At 32.6% G+C, this 19,847-nt stretch overlaps 1 protein-coding gene across 2 annotated transcripts; it reads left to right on the top strand.

Moving 5' to 3' along the window:
• Nucleotides 1-154: 154 nt before the first annotated feature.
• On the top strand, nucleotides 155-14,074 carry LOC123685131 (protein transport protein Sec23A). 2 transcript variants are annotated; one of them, XM_045624728.1, is made up of 13 exons: nucleotides 155-315; nucleotides 379-657; nucleotides 774-1,029; nucleotides 1,332-1,565; nucleotides 1,618-1,816; nucleotides 2,820-2,990; nucleotides 3,052-3,194; nucleotides 5,462-5,673; nucleotides 7,083-7,283; nucleotides 7,338-7,664; nucleotides 10,206-10,427; nucleotides 10,751-10,771; nucleotides 13,749-14,074. In XM_045624728.1, exons 2-13 carry the CDS (start codon nucleotides 379-381, stop codon nucleotides 13,836-13,838), a joined length of 2,355 nt encoding a protein of 784 aa, XP_045480684.1. In that variant the 5' UTR covers nucleotides 155-315; the 3' UTR covers nucleotides 13,839-14,074. The 2 variants fall into 2 exon arrangements, with proteins under 2 accessions (XP_045480684.1, XP_045480692.1); XM_045624736.1 differs by lacking the exon at nucleotides 10,751-10,771.
• Nucleotides 14,075-19,847: the final 5,773 nt, after the last annotated feature.

Consider the following 19,847-nt stretch of genomic DNA (forward strand, 5'->3'; position numbering starts at 1 on the left):
TTGTTTATCTATGGTCAACATCACGTGTCGGCTAGTGCAGGTTATTCTATGGTGTATATACAATGATCTTCCCTACACATGAAAACGAATTTATAGAGAGCGCAGCCTACCCTTGAATAGGAAATACTGTGGTCTAGTCTTTGACGTATTAAAATTATAAATGTCATTTGAATGTAATGTAATTTCTGGTGACGTGTATGAAATAATTCAAACAAGTATCAAAAAATGATTTAGTGGAGTTCAATTTGTTCTAATAACATTTTCCAACTCATATATTATATAAAAAATATTATTACCACATAAAGTGTACAAAATGTGCGTAAATTTTTTTTCCAGTAGAAAACTCATTCTGATCTAATAAGAAAATATTTTATTTAGATGGCCACATATGAGGAATATATTCAACAAAATGAGGATAGGGATGGAATTCGATTTACATGGAACGTTTGGCCCTCAAGTAGGATAGAAGCAACTCGTTTAGTAGTTCCGTTAGGATGTTTGTATCAACCGATAAAGGAGAGGCCGGATTTGCCTCCTATTCAATATGATCCTGTATTATGCACAAGAAATAACTGTCGAGCTATATTGAACCCACTTTGTCAAGTAGACTATCGTGCAAAGTTATGGGTGTGCAACTTTTGTTTCCAGAGGAACCCAGTAAGAAAGATTTTGTTATTTGTGGAAACATATTCAATATTGTTTAGTTCTTCATCCTCTTGTACCCCCATCAGGGTTTGAAAGAGTATGATTAACTGTTAACATTATATTTTCAGTTTCCACCACAATATGCTGCGATATCTGAACAACACCAGCCAGCTGAATTGATGCCAATGTTTTCAACAATTGAATATACAATTACCAGGGCTCAATGCTTATCACCTATCTATCTTTTAGTTGTTGATACTTGCATGGATGAAGAAGAACTAGGTGCCCTGAAAGATTCATTACAGATGTCTCTTAGTTTAATACCACAAAATGCTTTGATTGGTCTTATTACTTTTGGAAAGATGGTTCAAGTTCATGAATTAGGTATGTATTATATATTTGTCATAAATAAATCACTTTCTAGATTTTATTGGAACTTTAAAAAATGAATTTAAAACTTTTAGAGATAACTATTTGATACCCATGCTCTTCTATATAGATTTGCTTTACACATTAAGTTTTTTATCAGTGGCGTACCCAAGGGTGGGGGATATGGGGAATCAGAGTTTTTACATTTGATTTGATGTAGGTTACTGTAATTAGAATTCTCGTATATGTTTATATTTGCCAAGAAACTAAGTAATAACTGAAACTATGGTAAAAATTAAAATATCTTCAATTTTTAGGTACTGAAGGATGCAGCAAGTCTTATGTGTTTAGAGGAACTAAAGATTTATCAGCTAAACAAATACAAGATATGTTAGGTATTGGAAAAATGGCAATGGCTCCTCAGGCTCAGGTGCAGCAACCTGGTGCTCGAGGAACTCCGCAAATGCCTCAACATCAACAGCCAGTACCTCCCGGAAGTAGATTTTTACAACCAGTTTCTAATTGTGACATGAATTTAACAGACTTGATAGGTATATTTAATTTCCATAATTCAATGCAAATTTGTTGTTTATTTAAATTCAGGTGAACTTCAAAGAGATCCTTGGCCAGTACCCCAAGGAAAAAGACACTTAAGATCTACAGGTGTAGCACTTTCAATTGCAGTAGGTTTACTTGAATGTACCTATGCAAACACAGGAGCAAGAATTATGATGTTCGTTGGTGGACCTTGCTCCCAAGGACCAGGCCAAGTTGTCAACGATGACCTTAAAGAACCAATTAGGTATTAACTAATATTCTGATAAATCGTACAAATTCTGAAAATCAAAATTAAATAAACACCATTCTCTCAAAATGAGAGTGGGGTCTGGAATGTTTATTTGTTAGGTTCATTTGCTTCAACAGAGGAAATCCCTTTTGAGTTTATCCTGTTATTACCAATTACCATGAACTCAACACCCCACATTTATTTCCTTCTTCTTGTATATTTACAACAAGACGCAGTATTTATTTTTAAAAAATTGCAAATTTCAATAAAAGATTGAATTTCATCTGAAATTGACTAATTTGAATACAGAATGATTTGATTCCACGATTTCATGCAGATATATCTTGCGTTCATTTGAATTTGTGGTTAATAGTGCTTTGGAGAAATTAGAGTTAGTTTTCTGTGATTACAAGTAGCCCTCAGCTTGTACCATATAGTTCCTAGATTTGGAGTATGTAAACAAATGTTTGTGATATATGGTACAAACCACGCGCTACTTGTTATCACAGAAAATCCACTCTAATTTCTCCATAGCACTCTTGACCACGAATTTAAATGAACTTTCGTAATAATGGCATATATCAAGTAAAGAAAAGTCAAATTTTCTTGTGCATTTATCATTTTTAAATGATTATACGTTTCCTAAAGAAAATTATTTTCCTAAAAAAAGGATGAATGACAGATAACAATGTTTTGCCTTCCTATATGTTCTGAAGACTGATTTAAGTTGAAGCACCTATCATCTAGTGATCCCAATATCCAAAATTATATATTGATCAAGAAGAAATCTAGTAACTAATTTTAGATTTGTTTTCAAGAGTTTGAATTTGGTTTTGTTATAACTAAGGGTTGATGTAAAATTATATGAATAAGAATTTTAACAAGTTTGTAAACTCTCCCGATTTCATGACGATTATTTTTATTTATTTAAAATGAATTTCTTCCTATAAAGAACCATATACTAATGAGATATTTTTTGCTATTTGCAAAGTTGTAGTTAACTCAAATAATTTTCAAGGTCACATCATGATATCCAAAAGGATAATGTTAAATATATGAAGAAGAGTATTAAACACTATGAAGCCCTTGCGGTTAGAGCTGCAACTAATGGACATTGCATTGACATTTATTCTTGCGCTCTTGACCAGACTGGATTGATGGAAATGAAGCAATGCTGTAACTCTACTGGGTAAATCTGATAATTCTCATGAATTAGGACCAAAAATTAAACCTGTTTCATCTATTTACAGAGGTCATATGGTTATGGGGGATTCCTTCAATTCATCTCTTTTCAAGCAAACCTTCCAGAGAGTATTTTCTAAATATGCTAGTGGTGATTTGAAAATGGCTTTCAATGCAATATTAGAAGTGAAATGTTCAAGGGAACTTAAAAGTAAGTTGATAGTATAGGATTTAGTACTTACTAATTCTGTGAAATTCAATTAATATTCAAAATAGAAAATTATGTGCTACCCCTTAATAAAAAGTAGGTCTTTGGCTCAAATATTACAAATTATCTTAACACACATGCTATTTGGGAGATCCCTTAGACATTTAAAATATATAAAATTTATTGAAAATTTTTATACGAAACTTGTACATATGGTTTGTGATCATTTTTATTTTTACTTATATTATTTTTTTGGTTCATCTTTTAATAACCACATTAACAAGAAATAGTGCTGTCCTAGGAATATTTACACTAAATACTGGAATCCAAATAGCTGCTGAACAATAATTTAATATATCCTTCATATCTCCCTTCCACTAAACATTTCTTGATATCCTCGATTGTGCAGAAAATAAAAGTTAAGTTATTGTTCTCTAAAAAAATGTTGAACTGAATTTACATACATTTCGTAGAAGCATTAGAGGTGCTTTAATACAAGTTAAGATTAAATAAAAATGATTTATTTCATACTTGAAACAAATCATATTCTTTTAGGGTATGGTCCGTATATCGCCTAGAATTTCAGAGCAGTTACTAGTGGTTTTCATTGACAGAATTTTGGAGGTTATAAATTGTTGATCTCTTTTAATTTGTAAATAACTAATGGTTATAAATGGCTCTGAAGGGTATTTGTTTCATAATTAAAATTATAAAGTTTTTGAGTGTTAGATGTCATGGAAAATATTCATAAAGAATAATCTGAAAATTAAAATGACAACTGCCAACCGGAGTGGGCGTGGTTACCGAAACTAACCAGAATAAAAGTACGGTTGCTCTGGTGACAGATAACTCACCGAATTTTGAGGAAATGGTCACTGTTTTTTTTAGGAATTTGACATATATGGGCCACCAACTTACTAACCGTAGTAACCAAGGTGATATATGGACCAAACTGTCAGATTAAATAAAAATGATTTGTTTCATACTTGAAACAAATCATACACTTCACAAGATATTTAACTGAAATTTGGCATAAATATTATTATTGATAGTTCACACCATGTGACATGCCATCGGGCAAACGGTTTTCTCTGTAACACTGTCCACTTTTTTCCTCCAGACCAAGGAACACAAGGGATAGTGTTCCAGAGAAAATATCACCCTGTGGATTTTCTATCGAAATTGGCATGTCACATGGTGTGAACTATCAATGATAATATTTATTACAAATTTCAGTTGAATATCTTGTGAAGTGTAGATACTATAAGAGAAAAACTTGAAAAAAATTCTAACTTCAACACACTGTATCTCGAGAACAAATGAGAATCATAGAAGTGCGTTCTTTGTGGAGAAACTCGCGAATTGAGTGAAATATCGTATCACTAATTTGTTTTCATTTCCGCTCGCTTCATGTCAAAATTGATAGTTCATGTTGGGGACAAAATTTGCTTACTGAAAATGACATATGCTCCCTCTACCTATGGGGTTGTCCATTAATCACGTGAGGCTTGAAAGGGGGGGGAGGGGTTCGATAAAAATCACGAAAATATCACAAGGGGGAGGGGGGGTGTAGTAAGATATCACGTGTATTTATTTTTTCGTCAAACGCGCGATTTTTAAACAAATATTAAGCGGCACGGCGCGGCGTGTAGTAACCTTGACTACATTAAATATATTCATGTACTAGTACAATACATGTTTTTCCTATGATTACACTTTTCGTTTATTATTATTGTTATGGCAATCAAAAAAAAACTTGCAACCTGGTGTAGACATTTTTATTATGGTCCTTAATTTCAGAAGAAAGATTATAGTTTATACCTGTATTTAAATTGAGTTAATATTCAGAAAATTTTAAGATTCGTTGTAGGTACTAAAAATACACGTGATGTTGAGTAGGGGGAGGGGGGTGGTCTTAAACCTCACTACGTATCACCAATGGGGGAGGGGGGTTTAAAAAATGCTAAAAAAAGATCACGTGATTAATGGACAACCCCTATGTTTATTACTCTGAGGATTTATTGAATCTTTAAGTAATGTTAGGCGGCTGTGGGATCTTGTTCTAAAAAATGTCTTCTTCATTTTATTTCCATCATTATATTTTATTATATGTCGCTACTCATGAAATTATTGAATCTTGCATTGTTTCTAGGATGGCGGTGATCCTATTAATTGTAGTTTCACTTTGCTAATTGTTCAATAACATAACTTTTAACTTTCAACTGCATATTGTATAACAACACTGTTTATTTTGTTTTTTTTTTTTTCAGTTCAAGGTGGAATTGGTCCATGCGTTTCTCTGAATGTCAAGAGCCCACTTGTATCTGATTTAGAAATTGGAATGGGCAATACAGTTCAGTGGAAGTTATGTACTCTAACTCCAAGCACCAGTATGTCCCTATTTTTCGAAATAGTTAATCAACATGCTGCCCCTATTCCTCAAGGAGGTCGTGGTTGTATTCAATTCATAACACAATATCAGGTTTGTTCTTTTTGTAAATTTTTTATGTGATGAAACTATGAAGAATTTCGAAAAAATACATTACCAAACAGAGAGTGCTATATAATTTCATCATGATGTCTGTAATTTTCGGATTTTTGGGCCAGGTATGATCTCAAAAGATGAGGCTTGACTCACTGATGACGAATCCTTGGTCAAATTCATTTATGGTTGTCGGTCTATAAACTCTTGAACTAGATAATCTAGAAACTTTAAATTTTCAAGGTATGTTTGGATTTCGCAATCTTCAGTTAGGTTTTTTATTGGGCGAAATCTAACTAGGAGTTCCATAATGTTGGTTGTTCAAAATTTTGTTTTTCTGATAATTTCAAAACCACAAATGAGATCGAGATGAAGTTTTGCATTTGCATTGAAAAATAAATTAACAATTTCAAGCTTTATGCAAAATTTTACATTTGAATTTGCCAGTGGTAAAATACCTGCAGACCTACTTTATTGGTAACAGACACTGTGATTAATCAATAAAGCCGGATTGTGCAAAAATAGCAATTTTAACAATAGAAAATTCAAACAGAATATTGACAAAAAATTTAAAAAAACAAAAAATTATTTTGAGTTATGATCGAAATTTGAAAAAATAATTTTCAATAATGCTGAATAATTCTCTTGTTTGATCATGTATTGGAAATCCATTGTTTCTTCTATAAACATTTTCTTTAAATAATTGAAATATGTTATGGTTGAATTTATCATCTCTACCATTTTTGAAAATGACATGAATTTTTGATTGTTCAACTGGAAGCTGTAATGTAGAGAATTTTCAGCGAACAAGCACTCAAGAGGCATTAATATTATAAATAGTATAACCGCTGTTCTTTTTAATTTGCGCTGTGCCTGATTCTTGATATGATAAACAAAGCAAAATATTTTAGAGCTACGAATAAAATAAATTATTTTCAACAGATGATGTTACCCATGTTTCTAAGCAATAATTCTCAACTAATTAAAAACAAACTAAAACATTGATCAATTTTAATCTATGACTAATGCTTTTTTCTTCATTTTATATAGTAATGCCTTTAATAAGTTATTTCTTCTGCCTGACAAAGGCGTCAAAATAGACCCAAACACATGAGCATTTCGTTTCAAATTCTATCATGGCGCAAAAATAAAAAGGATCTAAGTGTAAAAAGGGATTTGAACATTTCTTTTCAGTACAACTGTATTTTCACACACTATTCTTCAATGATCAGCTCACACTTTCTATCGCTCTCATATCTTATTTAGTAAGTAGAATAATAAGCATAGTTGTAGTTTTTATATATATTTCACTAAAATATCACCACTTTATACTGTATCATTCAAAATCAAAGAGAATTTCAGCATGAAATGATTGAAGTGAATAAATTATTTATAAATTGTTATTTCAGCATTCAAGTGGACAGAAGAGAATTAGGGTGACTACTGTAGCAAGAAATTGGGCTGACGCCTCAGTGAATATCCATCACATAACTGCGGGCTTCGATCAGGAGACAGCAGCAGTTCTTATGGCAAGAATGGCTGTTTATAGAGCAGAGAGTGATGAAAGTCCTGATGTGCTAAGATGGGTTGACAGAATGCTCATAAGATTGGTAAAATAAAAAAAATTAAAGTCTTTTAAAACTGTCTAATGAATTTTTTTTCAGTGTCAAAAATTCGGAGAATATAATAAAGATGACCCCAATAGTTTTAGACTGGGTGAAAACTTCAGTTTGTATCCACAATTTATGTATCATCTTAGACGTTCTCAGTTTTTGCAAGTTTTCAATAATTCTCCAGATGAAACATCATTCTATAGACATATGCTTATGAGAGAAGATCTTACTCAGTCGCTTATAATGATTCAACCAATACTATATAGCTATAGTTTTAATGGACCCCCAGAACCTGTTCTACTTGACACTAGCTCCATTCAACCTGATAAAATTTTGCTGATGGATACTTTCTTCCAAATATTAATTTTCCACGGAGAGGTGAGTTTTATGAAGAGAAAATTTTTGATTTCATTGTGCTCAGCATGCAACAATTTCACTTCTGCTTCAACAACAAAAATTATAAAACAAATGAGTTTCTTCAAAAGGGAAATAATCATAAAAAAAAAAATCCAAAATTATTAAGAGAGGTGTATATCAATATGTATTCTTAATTTAAAAAGGAGAATAAACGATACCTAGAGAGGATATCTTTCCGAGGAAAGCTATGAATGGCAAACAGATTTTTGATTCGATTTTTGAATTGAACAAATTCTGAAAGGAAATGTACAGTGCATCCCATTTTGGGTGAGACAGCCAGGTTTCTCGCTTGTTATTTAAGATAGAGCCTTGCGGTTTTCACGTTCCTGTCCTACTTTTTCGTGAAATTCAAGTTGGTCTAATCAGATTGTTCATAACTGTTTCCGTTCAAGAGATACAGGGTGATTTTGGAAATTGATACTATTCGGACACCTCCTTCATCTCCGAAGTTATTAGAAATAATGCTGAGGTAAAAACTAAGTCTGAATCAGAATTCTGCGTAGAATCCAGTGGCGTACTCAAATTTTTTTTTCGGGTTATGGTTTTGAAGATTCAACACAAACCTATATTTTTTTCAATGGAACACCCTATATATCATTACTTCGTTGAATTCGTTATTTTTTTCCCTTCAAAATGATGTATGATACTATGCAGGTAGGATGTTCAGAAATGTTAAAAAAACACAAAAACATCAATTAATGACGATTTTTTCGATTTCCCATATAAAAAAAGAATCAATTGGATAATTTTAATTTGTGATTTTTATAAATAGTAGAGTAAGCAAACAAAGATAATACAATCATCACTAACATGAAAAACAAAACGTAGGTACCTACCTAATAGCAACAAATAAATAATACAAAAATTGATAAACATTGCATAATATCTTACAGATTAAACTTTTCAAATTGCTGTCCATTTTGTCTTATACATAATTGACAAAAATTTTCAATACGCCTGAGTGCATTTATTATTATAAAATATTGTAAATCCTGGAGAACTGCCTCTGTTGATGCACGAAGTTCTTCGGGACTGTTGTGTCTTTTACTGTAGTATATTATATGTATTAGGAAAAATGGACAGCATGATGAAAAGTTCAATCTGTAAGATATTATACAATGTTTATGAATTTTTGTATTATTTATTGGTTGCTATTAGGTAGGTACCTACGTTTTGTTTTTCACGTTAGCGATGAGTGGATTATCTTTGTTTGCTTACTCTACTATAAATAAAAATCACAAATGAAAATTATCCAATTGATTCTCTTTTTATATTGGAAATCCATTGCCCATTAACAAAAAAATCATCATTATTTGATGTTTTAGTGTTTTTTTAACATTTCTGAACATCCTACCTACATAGTATCATACATCATTTTGAAGGGAAAAAAATAACGAATTCAACGAAGTAATGATATATAGGGTGTTCCATTAAAAAAAATATAGGTTTGTGTTGAATCTTCAAAACCATACCCCGAAAAAAAAAATTGAGTACGCCACTGGATTCTACGCAGAATTCTGATTCAGACGTAGTTTTTACCTCAGCATTATTTCGAATAACTTCGGAGATAAAGGAGGGGTCCGAAAAGTATCAATTTCCAAAATCACCCTGTTTCTCTTGAACGGAAACAGTTATGCAAAATCTGATTAGACCAACTTGAGTTTCACGAAAAAGTAGGACAGGAACGTGAAAACCGCAAGGCTCTATCTTAAATAACAAGCGAGAAACCTGGCTGTCTCACCCAAAATGGGATGCACTGTACATCTTTCAGATAAAGTTGAAAAATATTTCCCACAACAAATAACAACAAACTTTTCAATTTAGATATCTGCTCTGCACGAAAGAATTTTCATGAATAAATCACATTGTAAACTATTTTTGAGCATCAATTGATATTTCGAAATGATTCAAATTATGTTACGCTACTGCCATAGTGTCCCGTGGAACAAAGAGTGACGAATTTTGAAATCACAACAAATGCATCAGTTACAAGCCGATTTCCGTTCTTTTTACATTTTTTCTTTCCGTATTTATTTTGAAGAAAGCCAACGTATGAACTAGTTTATTAAATAAATAACGACTAGTCGATGTTTTGCCCCTCAAAAAATTTGACAAATTTGGATAAGACGTTAACTGGAAATGCCTGATTCAACATGATGATAGATGTTAGTGTTAATTCAAAAATGTATTTGATACTCGATGGGGAATTTTTATTTGAAGTTCTACCATTTCTTCATTGCTGTTAGGTGAAAAAAATTTATATGAATGAGCTCTTCTTCCAGCTGGAAAAACCTTCAAAGGCTTTCATGATATAAAAAACTGATGAACTACATTATATCAAATGAAATTCACGGCGTTCAGACAATTTTTCAATTCTGGAAAAAGTACCTTCCCGAGCGGGGCTCGAACCCGCTCCGAATTACATGTCCGACGCTCTAGCCGTTGAGCTACATTATGTTATTGTTGTTTCTGTTACTAACTCAGATATTCTTTTCTTTCTAGACTATTGCCCAGTGGAGAAATCTCAAATACCAGGATATGCCAGAATATGAGAATTTCCGTCAATTGTTGCAAGCACCTGTGGATGATGCTCAAGAAATATTACTCACAAGATTTCCAATGCCCAGATACATTGATACTGAACAAGGTGGATCACAAGCTCGATTCTTATTATCCAAAGTGAATCCAAGCCAAACACATAATAATATGTATGCTTACGGTGGGGTGAGTATTTCTTCATTACTCTATGTGTGATATTCAATTTAATTTTTTCTGCACTTTAATTCCAATTTGTGTCATTCATAAATTTTCAAAAACTGCTTTTACTCATGAAATACCATTTGTTTTTAATAAAATTCAATTATTTTCATCACTGTTCATTCCTGAAATTGAAATATTATCATCTTTCTAATTTGAAAGGGTACTTTCAGATTTTATGTTGAAATTGGAAAAAAAAAATTTGAATTTGTGCAAATAAATGTCAATTCATACTTTTCAATGATTCAAAACAAGATTATATAATTTTATTTTTCATAATCCCTGGATAGGCCATGCCCACAATTTCATCGGTATAGTAATTTTTTTATTATTATGAAATAACAAGAGGTTATGGAAATACTTGATGAGATTATCGCCTAACAAATAGAAGACCTGTCAGAGTTACCTAGAAAAACCTATGTTTTTTTCTATTATTATAAGTTCAACATGTGGAAACAAATTGAAATTTTTATACAGGGTGTTCCTAAGTAGAAGTTAAAAACGAAAATGAGAGAAAATGAGCCCGCAAACATTTTGTTTTCAGTATACAGGTTTTTTCTCGTAGTCCTACATTTTTGTAATGAATCAGTTTATCTTCGTTAATCTTTACTACAGACATGGTAAATAAGTACCAAAACTCATAATTAATTTCTATATCACTCCTCACTAACTGATTCTTCATAGTAATAATAATGTTTATTTGAAAAATTACCATATAAGGTTCCAAAAAATCAGTATATACAGAATAAATTATCAAAAATAAACATTTATTTATTGCCTCTTAACAAATGACCATCGAAAGGGTCCTTCAGCCTTTCAATTTTAATTTTTTCCATTTATAATATTATATAATACACTTTATATCGTAGAATAATTATTTAATTGGTATTCAACATTTTCAAAAGAGTTTGTGTGCGGTGTTATCTGGTTCCATCATCGCGGTATTGTACAATTTTATTGTGCTGTTCAATATGTTTAGAACGAAGTTTCTTGTTGAGTCTCTTGATTCTTTCAATTCCTGTCTTTTCATATAAAAGTTGATTAGGGGGATTATGTAGAATATTATTCGGATGTCGCATTCTCGTTATTTTTCTCAGGGCTACTGTTTCTGGTACTTGCAGATTTTTATTGCTCGGGATTTGGATTTTCCATACAGTGGGTTCAATCAAGGGCCTTCAAATGATCTTATATATTTTTGCTGCGGTATGGATGTTGTTGATTTGGCAAAATATATGGATCGGGAAATAGTCTTTTTCTTTATCATCTTTGTGTAAGCATTAAAATTGCATCTGTTGTCTATTTGAAGATCTATAAATAAATAATAATTATAATTCGGATTTTCCTGGGGATTATTAGAGAATTGTTTGAAATTTTTTCTCTAAATCGGTAGCTGAAACCACAAAACCACAAGAAACCTAATTTTTTTACATTTCTCTAAACTACCAGTGGCCACGAAATAAAAATTCTGCTGGAGAGAAGCGGGCACTGTTCCAGAAAAAATATCACGCTGTAGATTAGCATTCAAGAATAGCATATTACATGATGAAAACTTTATATTGGAATAACTATGCCAAATTTAAGTTAAATATTTCGTGCTATGAGAAAAAGTTTGAAAAATAATCAGCTTCAATATTTCGAAAACAAAACATTTGCGGGCCGATGTTTATAGGATTTTTTTCTTAAAATGATCCATGAAATCTGTCATTTTATCGTTTGTACCTCCAATTTAGGAACATGTGTATTGATGAATTTTTTGACTAGGTACTCTGAAAGGCAGAAACCCAAAAGTAATTCGAAAATCTATATTTTAGGTGAAGGTTTTTAATTTTTATTTTTATTATAATTTCTGTAGATCTTTCCCGCTAATCATTTTCTTCAAGAAAAAACATTGGATATGGTCCATATATCGCCGAGAATTTCAGTGCGGCTACTAGTGGTTTTCAATTTGTCAGATAACCTGCTTCGTATTAACGGACCGCTTGAGACTTGTCAATGGTCAACTGAATTTTTCATTGACAAAATTTTGGAGGTTATAAATGGTTGATCTCTTTTAATTTGTAAATAACTAATAGTTCTTAATGGCTCTGAAGATTATATGTTCCATAATTAAAATGATAAAGTTTTTGAGTGTTAGATGTCATGGAAAATATTATATATATAATCAAAATCCCAATGATACCTTTCGGTGTTTGGGCATGGAAAATATTAATAAATAATAATCTGAAAATTAAAATGACAACTGCCAACCGCAGTGGGCGTGATTACCAAACCCAACCGGAATAAAAGTACGGTTGCTCTGGTGACAGATAACTCACCGAAGTTTGAGAAAATAGTCACCAATTTTTTGAGGAATTTGACATATACGGACCACCAACTCACTAACCAAGGTGATATATGGACCATACCCTTTATTAGCTCAACAAATATGCTTTATTTATGATGTTCTTATAAATCTGACAACTTCGAGGATGTTACTTTCAGTATTATAACATACCTTGATAGCAACCCAACAATGTAATAATCATAAATTTTTTTATTTGTTTGGGAGCTAATCCGAAAAAGGTCACCTCTTTGAGAAATATCACAGCCAGGAAAATTTACTTGCAAAATTGCTATTGTTTCTTTGCTTGTGTGCCCCGTAGCGCCATGTTGAAAATAAAAGTCGTCCGCAACAATATCATCCAATTCCGGCCATAAAGAAATCATTAATCATAGCTCGGTAGCACAATCCATTCACCGTAAAAGTTGTACCAGCCTCATTTTCGAATAAGTAAAGCCCAATCATATCACCAGCCCAAAAACCGCACCAAACAGTGACATCTTGAGAATGGAGATTCATTCCAACAATCATTCTTGGATTTTCCGAGCCCCAAATGCTACAAATTTCACTATTGCCGGCCGAAAAGGTGCTTCACGACGACCCAAAAGTTCTTTAGTTTTGCGAACTGTGACTTCAAAATTTTCACCATTTTTGTAGTGAATTTTAACAAATTCAATGCTTTGTTGAAACGTGTATTGTTCCATTTTTTGTAATTCATACTTAATAATTTATACGAATGAACTGTTTTATGTGGGCTACCTGTATATCATCCTAAAGTTGCAGTTATTTTGGAATTAGGTTGAGCTTTCATCATGTATATAATTAGTATATTTATAGTAGTTCTAAATTTTCTTGAACAATTCAACTATTAAAAATATTACTTACTTTGTATATCATGCTATACATACTAATATGTTATTTAGTTGGTTAAATCATGCATAATCTGTAACTAATAACTTCTTTTTCAGGATGGTGGAGCACCTGTTTTGACAGACGATGTTTCGCTTCAAGTATTCATGGATCATTTGAAAAAATTAGCTGTTTCATCTACAGCTTAAAGATTAAATTGCCAATGCTAGTTTTTGTCCAATGTAATATTTCAATGAGAATTGAATGGGGTATGTTGTGTGTATTTTTGATAACTAGCAAAAGTTAAAACTTAGAAGTATCATATTGAAATAGATATTCACATTTTTTTTCTTTAATAGCTGAAGTAATGAAATTCTTTCAAAGTTAATATATTATATTTAATAAGATTTTATACTCTTTATGTTACATAAAAATTTGGCCTCAATTAAGGAATTTTTTTTATGTTAAAAAAGTTTAATTTCTATTCTTAACTATTACCACAATGACCCTAAATGATACTTTCGAAACAAGAACATACAAATCTTAGCTGTTTGATATTTCACCTATCTTCCTCAGATTACAGTAACCCAATAGAAAATTATTTTAGTACCTTGTTGTGTAAAGTATAACCTAGTAAAGAAAATAACCAATCAAACTTATTTTTTGATGAGTAGGGTTCTGAGCTATTTAAAGTATCTGAATCCTTTGAGGTTTGGTGTTCAGTAGGCTTTCATCGTAAACAAAACTGGAACCTCTTGGATCAAACTACTTTGCAAATTTTGACTTGGCACTTTTCAAGATTGAATTAAGTTGCAAGAAAACATTCAGAATTTAAAAGTCAAGGATAGTTTGCTAATATTGCCATGGAACAGCATTATTTTCCACTTTGCAAATTCGACAAAATGAAATGTTGTAAAGTAGTTTTATGAAAAAGGCCCCTTGATTATCGTTTCTTCAAAATACTGGTATTGATAAGTATAAATAAAGATTAGCGACTAATTAATAAGAATATTTTTTCCTCATTCATAAGTAATTTAAATAATAAAATAGAACATATGGGTCTGAAAATGAGTAAGGAAAATTATCCCATTGTGAACAAGCTCCAAATCACACAAATTATACCTTTTAGTGAGTTTGTTGAAATTTTTTGCAATAGCTACTTTTGAAACAAAAATATTACAAATGGTACATAATACATAGTATCAGTTCAAACTAAAACTGCAGGTATCTAGCCAATATCAATGAATGAGAGATATGTCTCTTAAAAATTATATCAAAAGAGTTATTTATGAAATGAGGTGCATTGCATAAATATATGTAAATAAAAGAAAGCTTCATCTTTATTAGAAAGATATTTTTCAGTCAACATTGGTTAATATCAATGTTTTGAACCTAGAAAATTCAGCAAAAACCAGATTTCTTCGTTTGATATGCATCATGTTTGATAAATTACAAATAATTTATGAATAGTAAAAGTAATTTAACAACGGTAATTAAATGAAAGATCATAGAATTATTAAAAAATTTTTATGTTATCAAAGTACTTACATCAACCAAAATGTGGCCAGCCTTATCCACTCGGTTGCTATCTTTTCAAAATCTGGACATTGGATAAAAGATAGAGATGCAAAAACTGAACAAATTTGATAGGTATAAACAAATAAATGGTCTACTCCACTATATATTTAATTTATTCATTTCGGCAAGGTAACTTGCCATTATCAGGTGCTCGAGGCAGTTGTTAAGACGTCAACGATGTAATATGAGCAAGAAGAAAAAAAAATTTTTTCTTCTGGTTCTGATGGCTCTACTGGCTTTCTGATAAAGTGTGGTCCAATGAGAACTCGATCGGATCCGTCAATTTCTGATTCGAGGGGGAACAACATTTCCGCTCTTCGCATCCCCGTAACTGCAACCTCTTAACGGGTATGAGTACAATCTCTTGATTTTAAATAGATATACAGGGTGTCCCGGGAAGAATGCGACAAACGAATACCATGAATTAAATTCATCAAGGAGGACCCGTATCAAGAGGTTTCAATCGCCTGAGTGCCTTCGTTTGGGATATACAGGGTGAAGTTCATCTTATATGAGTGAAATTTCACTGTTGAATAACTCTTTAACTAATCGACCGAATAATTTCAAATTTTGAAATTTTGTCACCCTTTCCTATCGCCTTCCTTCGATATTTCTGAATTCGAGTAAATCAGATCCGGACTAGGAAAATTTCAGACTTTTCCTATTTTCGTGAATATTGGATCACCCTGTACGTGAACATTATGATTTTTTTCCGTTTTCGGAACCACAAAGAATCAATTCATTATAAAAATTCTAAATCTCGGCTTGGCACGGTCATACAGGGTGATCAATAAACATTCCCTTATGAGTGAAATTTTTTTAGTTCAATAACTCTTCAAGAAATCCACCGAATAATTTCAATTTTTGAAGTTTTGTCTCCCTTTACTATAGCCTTCCATCAATTTTTCTGAAATCGAGTAAATCAGATCCGGACTAGGAAAATTTAAGACCTTTTCTATTTTCTTGAATATTGAATCACCCTGTATGTTGATATCATAAGTTTTTTTCGTTTTCGTAATCACAAAGAATTAATTCATAATAAAAATTTCAAATCTCTGCTTGGCGTCATTATTCAGGGTGATCAATAAACATTTCTTCATGAAAGAAATTTCATAGTTCAAGATATCTTGAATTTATCGGTAGAATTATCTCGAAAATTGAAGTTGTTTCACCCTTCACGAATGTCTCACCTAAATTTTGCTCAAATTATTTAGGAAAACTTTCTATCAACAAGCTGGATAAAAAAAAGAACAAAAACAGCAAATAAATTGAAAATATTTGATCTTGAAAACAATTAATCAAAAATAAAATATTTTCAGTTCAGCATATATTGTTCAAAATGATATTCCTCCATTTTAATGCATTTTTGAGCACGTTGATATGATATAGTTGTTTCACAGATTTCGCTATTTCATTCGGTTGAATCGGTTGTACTTCTTTCATGAGGGAATGTTTATTGGTCACCCTGTATGACGGTGGCAAGCTGAGTTTTAGAATGTTGATTATGAATTAATTCGTTGTGGTTACGAAAACGAAAAAAATTATGATATTGACGTACAGAGTGATCCAATATTCAAGAAAATAGAAAAAGTCTAAAATTTTGTTAGTCCGGATCTGATTTATTCGATTTCAGAAATATTGAAGAAAGGCGATAGTAAAGGGCAACAAAACTTCAAAAATTGAAATTATTCGATGGATTTCTTGAAGAGTTATTGAACTAAAAAAATTTCACTCATAAGGGAATGTTTATTGATCACCCTGTATGACCGTGCCAAGCAGAGATTTAGGATTTTTATAATGAATTGATTCTTTGTGGTTCCGAAAACGGGAAAAAATCATAATGTTCATGTACAGGGTGATCCAATATTCACGAAAATAGGAAAAGTCTGAAATTTTCCTAGTCCGGATCTGATTTACTCGAATTCAGAAATATTGAAGGGAGGCGATAGGAAAGGGTGACAAAACTTCAAAATTTGAAATTATTCGGTCGATTAGTTAAAAAGTTATTGAACTGTAAAATTTCACTCATGAGATAAACATTACCCTGTATATCCCCAACGAAGGCACTCAGGCGATTAAAACATCTTGATACGGGTCCTCCATGATGACCTTAATTTATGGTATTCGTTTGTCGCATTCTTCCCGGGACACCCTGTATGAAGGGTGTTCCAATACCACATTTTGAAGATCTTATCGAGTACTATCTGATCCTGAAATTTCGCTTCCATCGATAACGAAATGATAGGCGTAAAATAGTGGAAGAGTACTTACTTTTGTATTTGTTCATTGAATGCTGGAAATAGGAACCATTCAAGTTTTGCTGAAAACGTTCACGAACTTTAATCAACATTTCTGGTGTAATTTGACAGCATTCATTAATGATCCGAGTTCGAAAATCAACCAGAAACTCAGGCTGGGTAGCGTAAATCTTGGATTTCAGGGGATCTGGGTGGACACTCAATACGTCCCCCCCTTCTTCCAAAACAGGAGTGAGGAAAATTTTCATCTAAGAACGCATCGGTCGAACGAAATAAAGTGATACACCATATAGATTTCACCATTTGTTATTTATATTAAATGTTACTATGTGTTGCTCTTCACTCTGTACATATATGTATTTTTTCATATAGTTTTATCAGAGGAGGGACAGTTCAGTTTTTGACATAAATAGTTTTTGGAGTAGTTTGTCAATTGAATTGTAAAGAAAAATAGTCAAATAAAAGTTAAAATTTAACACAACTAAAGACATTCTTTGATAATAAGACGAAGTAACATTGGTCTTTCGAGCCGGATTTTGGAGGTGTTCAAAATGGTCCAATGATTTGATAGTAGCCACGAGACAGCAAACATGATTGGAGAGGTGAATCAAAGTGTCCATGTTGTTTTCTTTAATTGGTGAAAGATTTCTCACTTTCGTGATGAGCCCCTCGATGATTTGGTCAGGTCTACCAATCTCATTTTTAGTGTCCTCAAAACTAAATCAATGTTATCTGGGGAGGTCATCATTCCTGATACTGCAAGCTTGGCTTCACCTCTTAAACATTTTTGCAGTTTTATCATCATTTCCTCTGAAGAATATCCGCATAATTTGGAAATACGCATGAAGTGTGAAGTGAATGTTGGCCATTCTTCGGAATTGCCGTCAAAAATACTGAAATCTTTGTCCACAACTTGCCTTGCTGCAAATCTATTTTGCTTTGGAGCACTAGCAACAGACTTTATGGCTTCACTGATGGTATTGCATAATTGCCTGATTTCAGATATTTCTTCATTTCCTTCTTTTGGCTGGATTTCATCTTTGGAGGGCGAATGCCAATCCATTTTCTTGTCTTCTCTAAAGAATGGTTTTCATCCTCTGGCATCTGGCATTCTGTACTGATAACTGAGATCGGTCTCCTTGAAGTTCTTCAATTTCAGTCTCTCGAACTTCATTTTCTAGTTCTAAGATTTTTAGCTGATTTTCTAGCTTCTTCATTTCGATCGCTTGTCTGATCTTCTCGACTTCAACGGCATGTCTTTTTTCACGAAGGGAAACACTATCTGCGACGTCTTTGGGTTCTAGGCATCGACTCTGCTTGTCTTTCTGGCTTGAGTTCACCTTGTTCACTTCCTCTCGTTTGTCCATTATATTATTTGTCTGAATTTCATCTATATTTTGGCTCTGAATAATTTCTGATTTGTTCGACATGACACTGACTGAATGTCGTCTTAACAATCCAAAAGCAGGTGGCCACTCATTACTGGGATTAAGTTTACCATGGGTACCTGCAGTCTTTCTTGTATTTGGCATGTCTCAAAACTCCTCTGGAACTGCCGCAAATACTACGAGAATTGGTTCAGAAACTACGTGATTTGTTGAAACTCCAATGGGGAGAAGAAATTATGCGAAAAAGGGAAACGACAAATCTGAACGACTTTTCCATCTGGATTAATGAAAAGGCAACTGTAGCTTGTTTTGTCAATAGTTCCAAGAGTTTCAAATAGAAACAAAACCAAAACATATTCAGTTCTCTCCAAAACGGCAAGAAACTTCTTTGATTTCGAAAGATATAAAAAATCATGACGAGAAATGTAAATATTGTGCAGTAAAGGGACACAAAATAGAGACTACTTTGGCCCGTTATTGGTTTCCATAGGACGACGAAGAGAGAAGGATTGGGGAGTGATTTTTACCTGCCTCACTATAAGAGCTGTCCACTCCGAGGAAGCGCATTCACTCACCACAGATTCAGCTATTTTAGCTATTCGTAGAATGATAGCTAAAAGAGGACAGCCGAAAGAGATATATTCCGACAATGGAACGAATTTTCGGGGTGCAGCAGAAAAGCTGAAGAGAGCACTCGGAGATATTGACCAGACAAGAATCACTGACACCTTCACACAGGAAGGTATCGACTGGAAATTTTTGGCACCAGCGTCACCACACATGGGTGGTGTCTGGGAACGCATGGTGCAGTCCATGAAAAAAGCATTCTACACCCTTTTGAATGGACAAGTTCTTAAAGATGAACTTATGCTGACAATATTTGCCGAGTGTGAAAATATCATAAATACGAGACCATTAACAAAAGTTTCAATAGACCCAAATGATTCAGAGTCCCTGACCCCAAATCATTTTTTACTAGGATCATCTAATTATA

The sequence above is a fragment of the Harmonia axyridis genome, chromosome 1 (assembly GCF_914767665.1).
Source record: "Harmonia axyridis chromosome 1, icHarAxyr1.1, whole genome shotgun sequence".
Lineage (NCBI taxonomy): Eukaryota > Metazoa > Arthropoda > Insecta > Coleoptera > Coccinellidae > Harmonia > Harmonia axyridis.

Excerpts from the sequence above, each read along its gene's own strand:
- LOC123685131 (XM_045624728.1), top strand. The coding sequence starts at position 379 with ATGGCCACATATGAGGAATATATTCAACAAAATGAGGATAGGGATGGA. Across the intron at positions 658-773 it reads TTTGTTTCCAGAGGAACCCA|TTTCCACCACAATATGCTGC; the intron begins GTAAGAAAGATT and ends TTATATTTTCAG. Across the intron at positions 7,665-10,205 it reads TATTAATTTTCCACGGAGAG|ACTATTGCCCAGTGGAGAAA; the intron begins GTGAGTTTTATG and ends TTTTCTTTCTAG.